The sequence below is a fragment of the Mangifera indica genome, chromosome 2, assembly GCF_011075055.1.
Source record: "Mangifera indica cultivar Alphonso chromosome 2, CATAS_Mindica_2.1, whole genome shotgun sequence".
Taxonomy (NCBI): domain Eukaryota; kingdom Viridiplantae; phylum Streptophyta; class Magnoliopsida; order Sapindales; family Anacardiaceae; genus Mangifera; species Mangifera indica.
Window position 1 is genome coordinate 21,303,331 of NC_058138.1, and position 10,641 is coordinate 21,313,971.

The following is a 10,641-nucleotide window of genomic DNA, read 5'->3' on the forward strand; positions in this document are numbered from 1 at the left end:
ATATTATTACACAAGTAAATTAGCATAAAAATAATAGAAATATATAAAATTAAAATTATATTGATAATATTTTAATATTTAAAGTAAAATTAATAATTAAATTATTTTTTATATTATATGTCACCACCGAAATTCTATAAGTAATAAAAAATATATTATCAAAATAATCATTTTATATCACAAACCAAACCTTGGGAGTAATTTTTTAATTCATCTTATCAAAAAGCAATGATACATGCACCTAATTTTGATTATTTAATTAAATACTCAGATAATATATCATCATATGATTTAATATTATTTTATCTCTAATTTAAAATTAATTAATAACATAATAACATATAATTTGAGTGTTTAATTAGATATTGAATGCACATAATTTTATCGCTAAATTAATAATTATAATTATAATTAAATGTATAAGTTGAGAAATCTTCAATGCTCTTAACATAAATTAGATGAAATCTCAATCAAATCTTTATTCTAGAAACACCCACAGTTGGGTTGGCATTAGAATTACTTCTGTGTAGTCCATTATGTCAAAAGATGGAATAAACTTAAGCATGTTCCATGGCTCCAATACTATGTTTTTCTACCCATAGATTTTTACTACCTTCCCGAAGCAACCTTATTTTCTTCTGTCCAATTTTCTTTCTCTTCAAGTTTCCATACCAAACAATAAAATAATGAAATGATGAGTCACATATGAGCAGTTTGCTTATATATTTACACTTAACAGTCTGAGATTCCCTGCAAGAAGCCTTAAAAATTTTTAAAAGAAAACAAGAGTTCCATGTGGATTGGTATGAATTCAACATCAAAACAGTGTTCTAGAATGGACCTATTTATATTAAACAATTATAGAAAAAAGAACATGTAAAAGCATAGAAAAATAAAGAATCCAAAGCTTCAACAAGTACTTCAGTGTTATGGTTTATCCATGGAAAATAATGTCAATATTGTGAAGCACATGGGTAGGACCTAGTTTGGCACATGGAAACTGATTCATATTGTTCAACTACCAAGAAAATGCTTCCAAAAATGAAAGCTCACGCTCAAACCTCCATTTATTTGATCCTTAAGCTGCTTCAATTTCTATTTATTGATCAAAGAGGCTGAGTCTGAAGTGGGTTGGAGACTTGAAACTTGATCAGATTTCTTCATAAAGATTCCTTCAAACTGAGATAACTTGTCAAGATGGAGCTCTATTCTACTTGTGAAAAGCGTGATTATTATTTGCTTTAAAGACAGGCCTCAAAAAATATAAAATCACCAATAAAACCAAGATTCCTAATTCATTCATTGCATCAGAAAAAGCATTTGCTATGTCCTGAAATTGTGGAAGAAAGGAGTACCTCAAGAATGAAGTCATAAAGTTTGTTAAATGTCAATAACGCATAAGACTAGTAGGTTCTATAACCCTGTTCTTCTCTGTTTTAATATGACAGCACAGCAGGCTCTTTTCAGGCTGTAAAGTCAAAATTTTCTGGTTTATACCAAAGCATATTCCATGACTCTGGCCACTAAAGGATGTGAAGATTAGGAAAAAGGTAACAGCTAGATAGCTTATACCAAAAGAAAGCATATTTTACATATGAGAAACAAATGCATCATTCAGACTCCCAACCCAGAAAGCAAAACAAAATATGGTTTAAATCCAAGGATATGCCAAACGCGACAATCAAAAGATTCAAAGTCACAAAACCTTCACATGCTAGTATTATTTTTACTCATCAACTTGTACAAGTAGCAGTAGTGGTAGTAAAACTACAAACTTCTCAGCTTTCTCACTTCCTTTAACTCTAATGTAAACAAAGCAAAGGCGGAGAAAAACTGTAAATTTCTCTGCCTTCTATCTATCTACAAGCTCTCGGATTCTCTTCACAACATTAAAGAGAAACAAAGTACTTTCAGCCTTTTGAGGCAGAGACCCATGTGGGCATCTTCTCTTTTACTCTTCCTCTGGCATTGGCCTGGTAAAAAAAGCACTGGAATTTCTGGAACCATCCATCAGAGTTTTGTCCTGTAGAGAAGAAAATGGAATCTCTTCCTGGGGCTGATAGGAGTAATATGTACAGTAATCAGCACTGATAAGTTATGCTACAACAGTTTTTTTTTTGTCCTGATTTTTTATTTTTTATTTTCTTGGGTAAACAGTATTCACATCAGTCCATTGGAGCTGTTTCTCCTTCGTTTAGGATCCAAGGGTGTCCTGCATTGAACAATGAACAAAACAGAATTAGTACTTGAACCCAAAATGTTAAAATTGAATCTCAAACTTTAAAAAACAAAAATAAATTTGTTCAAGTTTACATGTAACACCCATTTGCATTTTTCACATTTAACTTAACAAAAACCCAATAAAAATTTGAACTTTGTAAATCTATCAGCAATCAAACAATACTTACTCAAAGCTTGTTCGGCAGAGAATCTCCTAGACGCGTCTCTACAGATCATCTTCCTCAACAAATCTTTAGCCGCCGACGAAACTGAACGGAAAATCCTGGTTGGAAATCTCAAATTCCCTCTAATAATAGCCTCAAAAATCTCGGCAGCCGTCTCTCCATAAAACGGAGGGATCCCAGCCAACATCGTGTACAAAACGACACCAGCACTCCACACATCCACCTTCTCATTATACTCCACCCCCATCACCACCTCCGGCGCCACGTAATACGGCGTCCCCACAAGCCCGCTCGTGGTCCCCACCTCCCCAAGCCAATCCGCCGACCCGAAATCCCCAAGCTTTATCTTGTTCCTCGAATCAAGGAAAACGTTCTCCGGCTTAATATCACGGTGAACAACACCGAACCGGTGGCAATGCGCCAGCGCCGACAGCAACTGTTTCATGTACACGGCCGCACGTGGCTCCGACATGGGACCCCGCAAGATCTCGTCGTACAAAGTAACGGGTTCGCAGAGCTCCATAACAATGGAAAGAAACTCATCCGTTTCGTAAACGTCGTAGATTTGAACGATATTTTGATGCGGGGACAAAAGGGTCATAAATTTTGGTTCGTTCTGTAAACACTCACGATCCAAAGGGTCAGTGAGAAGAGTTTTGTCGATGACTTTACAGGCGAAGAAAGAGTTTGAAGAGGGTGAAAAACAGCGAGAGATTGTGCCGAATTTGCCGCTGCCGATCACTTCACAGAGCTGGTAGTTGTTCTTTAAGGATTCACACATTGCGTTTGAATTTCAAAGTGAGCTTTTTCTGAAGAGTCTTTGGTTTCTGGTTTGGTTCTTGTGTTGTTTTATAGAGAGAGAGAGGTTTGAGGAGGATCTGTGGGAGGAATATTCGTCTTCGCAGTGCCAGCCAGTAAAGATTCACCACGTCGGTGATATCAACGGCTGTGATCTATCTTTAAAGGCGTAAATTATGTAATGCGGAAATGACGAGATTATCCCTGCCCGAGTGATGTGATGTGGAGGAGGAAATACATATTAAAAGAAACTTATAAATTGAATTTTGGGAAATGGAAAAAACCTAGAAAATTTCAATTTGGATTGAATTTTTGTTTTATTTTTTTAATTCAAATTTTAATTTATTGATTTATGTTCTTCTCCTCTTTGGTACCTTGAAGAAGGTTATTGACTTCTAGTTTGTTTTCGAAACTTTTACTTGGTCAAAAGCTTAAAAGCCGGCCGAACGACTCAATGTTCATGCACAAACATTCATCGGAGAATTTGAAGACAAAAAAGATTGTTGCTCTTACAAAAATTTTACTCTAATTAAAACTAACAAATAATACAATATTATGGGTGGGTTAGTAGGTTAAAAAAGTTAACTATAAGAGGATAAATATTTAATAAAAAAATCCCACCCTAGGTAAATTTGGATGACTTATTCTAATCTTGTGTACTTATCAATGTGCCACCTTCCTCCAATAAGTTATTTTATTACCTTATCATAAAAATAACACATGTCATTTTTTAACTTAACCCCACTCTAATGGTACATATTATAATAATATTCTTATGTGTGTCTTATATGACATTATTTAATTACCTCTATCATATTTTACGACCTATTATCTTGATATAATATAAGATATTATTTTTTGTGAGTCATTTTCTACTATCATAAGTATTTAATATTCTTTGATATAGTTACAGGTCTATTATTATATATTCATATTAGCTAAAAGAATTTTTTTTTTTAATGGGAAAATGACTATTTTCCATTCAAGGTTTGCTCTAAGGATAAATTTTCAATTTTTAAATTAAAAAACTAAATTTTTATCCATTATTTATTTCTGAATTTCATTTTATGAAAGGGCATAAAGATCCTTTCACATAAATCTTGGGTAAAAAATAGTTATTTAACGGTTTTTTTTAATTTAAATAAGCTAATATCAATCAATATTTAAAGTTGAAAGTTTAGAGTTATTTAGCGTCTCGTATAATAGAAATTGTTATGGCTATTTAGGGTAACAAGTACTTCAATTCTTCTTCGATCTATACTCTTGGAAGTGTCTTGTACAGTAGTTATTATTTACACATTTTAATCACAAATTCACAATTATAATCTTGTAAAAAAAAAAAAAAAGTAGCATATAAATCGGCCAATTTTATGGGATTAAGTAACAAGAAAAAACTGAAATTAGGATAACTATATAGGAAAAAAACAACAAAATAAAAAATTCCTCTACATCAATCATTGAATCCTCCTATTTAGAAAAGATCAGAACATGATTGTCTTTGTACAACTTTGCATCCTTATCCATGTGTCTCATCATCATTTTCATGTTAAGAGTAATATAGATTAGTTTTTCTATTAAGATTTATATTATATTAACCTACTAATAACAGAGAAATTTACATTATTTTTTTTAAAATTCAAGTGGGGAGTTTGTTATTTTCTTAAACCTTAGGGGTTGAAAAGGACCCTAATTTTTGCACTCTAGTTTGCTTGCTCTTGCCTTCAAAATGAGGTATGTGATGACATGACACACTGAGTGAAGAGTGGGGCAGTTGAGAAGCATTTATGTCTCCACTATCGAAAGCTTAATCGCTGAATTAAAAGTTAATTTTTACAACATAATTGGCTAGCTGTAGTGAATCATCTAAAGTTATGGAGGCATACTTTTGGGATATGAATTTAATAGTATGAAATCCAGAGATCATTGCTTTGCAAATTGCAATAAACAAGTATGAAATCTACGTGCTACCTGGCCAAACTCCAGCAGCTCGAGGATTTGTAAGGCAGATTCCAATACAAGTAGTAAATTAATATATTCCATCATAACAATGCTTTTAGTTTTAGGCTTTGTGCATTCATAAAGCTTCATTTAGATAAATATATTATATATCAAGGGGTTAAATCTTAAACTTTACAGTGTTGTTTGTAATTAGTCCTATCTAATCAAATACAAAACCCACTTTAAGTAATTAAAAGTTAATTAAGTTGAGCCAACAGAAAGGGCAAATTGGTTTTTCTTGATGATTTATATAAAATTTACTCAGGCTGTGCACTCAATGGTGCCATGAAACAAGGGGAAGCTAATTAAGCATGCAGAGAACTACTTAAATGTGGAAGCTTCCACTGCAATTTGCAAGTTGAATGATGCCTAATTAATTACCATCCTTTAAAGCTCACGAGTCTTGCCATTGATATCATCCAGACTACAGTTTTCAATGCATATTCATGCCTTATTTTTCCTTCCCCTTCCCCTTGGCCTTGCTATACAGCATGCATGCATGCATGCATCCTGCTAATTTACTGCGCGCTGAGTGTCGAAGTCTAACATAATTAACTCCATGAAACATTTTTGCTATCTAGGATGGCCTGGTGGGAATTCTTCTGTACCATATGGAGTTTGACGTGACGAATGAGTCATTTGATTTGCTAACAATTGGATAAAATTTTGTTGAATCTTGTAAGTATGATAAATTTAGCAAGTTGAAAGTTATATTAGTGGCTCCCCATTGCTACGTACAGGTCTACACTCTAAGCAAATGCTTTCAATCGTTTTCTTCCTTCTTTCTCCTCCATTGCATCTTCCATTTTTCAGTTTTTATCAGTGACTTTACTGTTAATAGTCGGTATAGATTGCCATTTGAGATCTCTTTCTGTGCTTTTGACTTTGTAAGAAAATATTAACCGCAAATTAATTAGCAACAGAAAAGAAACAATACATGAATGGTAATAATCCATAGGCAGCCAAAAACGACAGGGAATATATACCACTGAAAAGGCAAAGCAAAGCAAAGCAATATGTGTGCTAAAGCTAAAACTAATAGCCAATAATTCTCCCTGTGATTACCACTTCACCAGTTGTCGACACTTTGTTTATGGAGAGATTCTCTAATTTTGAAAGCTTCGTTAATTAGGGCATGAAAATTCAATGATCAGGCCGAGAGAACAATGAAAATTGTTGTCTTTACTAACTATTTTTTATTATTGGTTGATTCATTAATATATGTTTGTCCAAAATAATAAAATTATTTATTAAATTTGAATTAAAAATAAAATAGCACATGATTACATGATAAATCATTTAAATACTTAATTAAATACTCAGTTAATTTCACATTCATCAAGATTTAAGCCACTGATTATACATATAATATTAACAGAAATTAAAGCGAATTTTAGGGTTTGATGATGAGAGATTATAATTGAAATTATCAGAAGAGCCAAGAAGATGGAAATGGCATGGCCGATTGGGGCCTGGGGTGAAGAAAATATAGCTGGGTAGGGTTTAGTTTAATTTCATTAATATATTATTATTATTAAGTTAAACCATAATTAATTTAATAATAAACAGATGTCAAATGCATAATTAAATCATGTCTTACGTCTATCATCATCCCACCCACCTCTCCAAAACTTGGTGCTTCACAGCAGCCAGCAATAGTATTATAAATTAATAATATTTTATGCAAGAATGGTGAACTAGAAGCACGCCTAATACTGGAATATCCCCAAGCTGTGAACTGCTTAATTATAATTAATTCTTGATTAAGAATCCGCTGTCATCACGTAAACATTAATTAATTTTGCAAATTAAAGTCTTAATCTACAAGTAATATCCCATGATTATTTTTATATTCCCGTTTCACCTCTTATTCTGGAAGCTTATAATATGGATAGAGGCTCAGTTGAATAATGCCAACAATAAAATACAATAATTTAATTAGTGATTGGAATTTGATTGCCGCCTTCAAATTTTTTCCTTATTTCTTTATGCTTTTACAGGTTTCATCAGTTGGGATTCTTGATAATGAAGAGGTTGAATATATTTTATTATTTTTAATTGTCTTGAAATGAGTCACTTCGTATTTTAATTAAAATAGTATATATAAGGGAATAATATGTAATGCTCTCTCTCTCTAAACGCCTTAATGATGGTAGTTGAATTATGAGGAATTTGAGATTGATTAGGAAGTTTGCAATTATTGAGATCAAACACAATTTTTATTTATTTATTTAAAAAAATATTTTTTTTCATATAAGATTGGGTTTTAAAATATTTTTCACTATTAATTAATTTATAGTGAAAAATAAAATAGTAATTTTATTTTTTATTTTTTTGAAATAATATAAAAATATTTTGTTTATCTATCCAATTCAAATATTTTAAATATAACAATTTAATTGTTAAAATAATTTGTAACTCACAAATCAATGTTTTGAAAATGTTATTATAATTTTAATAGTTTGTAATATAATATTTATATTTTTAATTTAGTAAATATTATTGAAAAATATATTAAAATTTTAAAAAAACTGTCAAATTTTTTCCCAAATTTCTAAAGTCCGTATAGAAGTTTATTAATATCTTTATTATTTTCAATAATTATAATTTATCTCCAAATATAAGATTACGTGTTATTAACACTCTTTCTTAATTTGTGTTAATTTGAGATTATACAATTATTTTAAAAATAAAATAATAAATATTTCACTTCTTAACTTTATCAAATTTTTGTTTTCATCAATTTTGGGTAGATATTCGTAAATTATCTAGAAATTAATGAATTCAAGTCATCCCGAGATAAAACCGAGGATCCATGGGCCAAGTTCTCAATCAATTTATGAATTCGGCCCATCGTGTTGCCAAGCAGACCTGGGCAACCTTGGAAATGGATCCAGAGCGAAATTCTGACGGTTAATTCTGCAAAATCAAAAGCTACAAACAGTGAAAATGCAAGTGGTAAGATAAAAAACCTTATTAGTGTATCCAATTTTAAATATTTAATTAAATACTTAAATTTAAATGTATATATAATTTTATTACAAGGGAGATTCGTAACCTCTTACAAAGTCGTCCAATGGTTTACTTAATGACATAAATGAAATTCCTATTAGGATCCCATAATTGTGATAATGCTGCTAATCATCCTTCATTCTGCCATCATTTGGTTAATTTCCTCTCAACCATGAATATTAATCCACTTAAAAAGTTTATAATATAAAGGAGATTTACTTTAAAGTACAATATTATACATTAATATGAAACAATAGAATCCAAACACCTTCTAAAACAATTTTTTTTTTTTTTTGGAATTCTTCCTTTACCTTAGTTTAATGCAATGCATGCACAAGTGCACAACCTTTTTAACAAATTCAACAGCTTCTTTTGTTTTGGGAGACTTCAATTTATTTGTCTAATTGAAAAAGTTGAGGATCCTGGACACCAAAAAGTCAAGATTTTGTTCATAATTCCTTGACACCATAGAAACTTTTAAGCCGACCAAAATCATTCATTTGTAGAAAATCTAATGCAAAGAACCCTACTTTCCACATCCATTACTAGATCTTCAAAGCCTTGAGTCACATGTGGGATTGTATATATATGAATTCTATCATATGGGATGATGTAATTACAAATCCAAATAAATATTTTCCATTGGAATTATCAAATATTGAACTCAATCGAGATCTTCTGTATATATACCACGGCTTGTAGAGATAAATGGGAGATCGCATTAGAGAATATTCTAACAAAAGTGACAAGTTTTTGTTTGGAGCCTTGTGGATTATAAATGTGCAAAAACCTAATTCAAAGTTCAGCTTTACTGTAAAGAAGTCTATATAAGGCACGCCTAAAACATGGTTGTCCCATGAATGAATTGGAAAATGAAAAGCAGGTTCCCAATATCGCCAGCAACGCACCTAATTTTTGACTATGGGACACCAATGTGCTGCATGCTTAACCCCAAAGGCAGCAACCCAGAAGCTTGTGGACAATGATGCATGACAAAATTATATGGTCATTGTCTTTTATATAAAGCCATACAAAATGTCCATGTCGGTCGAAGAATTTCTCGATCTCCCATCCCATCACTTAGTGACCAACGTAAACATTTCACCCTTTTTATTAGAAGATCTTTGGCTTTGCTTCGAAACTTCTGCAGTACTCCATCTTGGACAGAAGGCGTCAAATATAAAGCCAAACATATTTTGCTTTACAGTCTGAAAGAGAGAGAAGCATTAATTATATATATTTGTATATACAAATATATATAAGATCAGGTTTTAACCCTTTTGGGTAATTTGGAGGAGGAGATAATCATGAGGGCTCCATGTTGTGAGAAGATGGGGTTGAAGAAGGGGCCATGGACGGCTGAAGAAGATCATATACTGGCTTCTTTCATTCAGCGAAATGGCCATGGAAATTGGCGTGCACTTCCAAAACAAGCTGGTAATTTAATTAATTTGATTAACTAACAATTAACTGCATGGAAATTATTAATTAACCTTTGATTATTATTTGTTTGTTTAATTTAATTTCTGCAGGATTGCTGAGATGTGGAAAGAGTTGCAGGCTTCGGTGGACGAACTACTTGAGGCCAGATATTAAACGAGGGAACTTCTGCAAAGAAGAAGAAGAAACCATCATTAAGCTGCATCAAATTCTGGAAATAGGTCAATTATCAAGAGTATTTAGCGATAATTAACTGCTTAATTAATGTATTTATATTATCATGTATTTATATATTACTTGCAGATGGGCTGCTATTGCTGGAAAGTTACCAGGGCGAACGGATAATGAGATAAAAAATTATTGGCACACCCACTTGAAGAAGAGAGTAATTAAAGAAAATTTAATCTCCATTAATGATAATCAAATGCCAAAGCCAGCTGAGGATCTCACGACTCCTGAAAGAACAATTCAAATTCCAGGCGATTCTGTAGGCATAGAGGGCACAGATGATTCAGCAGGTAGTAAAGAGGATAAAAAGTTGGCAAGTGCAAAAGGAGAGAGTTCGAATGTAATGGACTTCTGGTATAATGTTTTCATGCAAACGGGAAACTCCATTGAAATACTGCAACAAAGCTCAGGACAATTTGAGTGGTTGGAGGACTAAATTTGTAATTGAATTCATGAGTGTCTTCTTTCTAGCTAGTTCAAGAATAAGATTGTAAACTTATTATCGTACTTAATTCTGATATATGTGAATAGGAGATTTGATGATTGTGCCAAGTTTTTTCGAGCCTTTTTGGTATAACAAAATATTATTGTGGTAATTTTTATCTATCACTAGAGAAATTAAGAACTTGAGAAGTTAGAATTATTGGAATAAATTTGGAATTTCATTTTAATTTATTATATTTTAGAGTTTGATTAACTTAATTTTATTGGAAGATTAATCACTTGACTGAAAAGTTTGTTAAAATTTTAAGTATATTTT

At 31.8% G+C, this 10,641-nt stretch overlaps 2 protein-coding genes across 2 annotated transcripts; one reads left to right on the top strand and one right to left on the bottom strand.

The window, feature by feature from the left end:
• Positions 1-1,696: 1,696 nt before the first annotated feature.
• LOC123198407 (phosphoenolpyruvate carboxylase kinase 1) lies at positions 1,697-3,246 on the bottom strand. The gene is made up of 2 exons (XM_044613115.1): positions 2,409-3,246; positions 1,697-2,212 (listed from the first exon to the last, which is right to left on the bottom strand). The coding sequence occupies exons 1-2, from the start codon at positions 3,184-3,186 to the stop codon at positions 2,166-2,168; spliced, it is 825 nt and encodes a 274-aa protein (XP_044469050.1). The 5' UTR covers positions 3,187-3,246; the 3' UTR covers positions 1,697-2,165.
• Positions 3,247-9,279: 6,033 nt separating this feature from the next.
• LOC123198683 (transcription factor MYB4-like) lies at positions 9,280-10,433 on the top strand. Its single transcript, XM_044613431.1, has 3 exons — positions 9,280-9,650; positions 9,746-9,874; positions 9,957-10,433. The coding sequence occupies exons 1-3, from the start codon at positions 9,521-9,523 to the stop codon at positions 10,004-10,006; spliced, it is 309 nt and encodes a 102-aa protein (XP_044469366.1). The 5' UTR covers positions 9,280-9,520; the 3' UTR covers positions 10,007-10,433.
• The last annotated feature ends 208 nt before the right edge of the window (positions 10,434-10,641 follow it).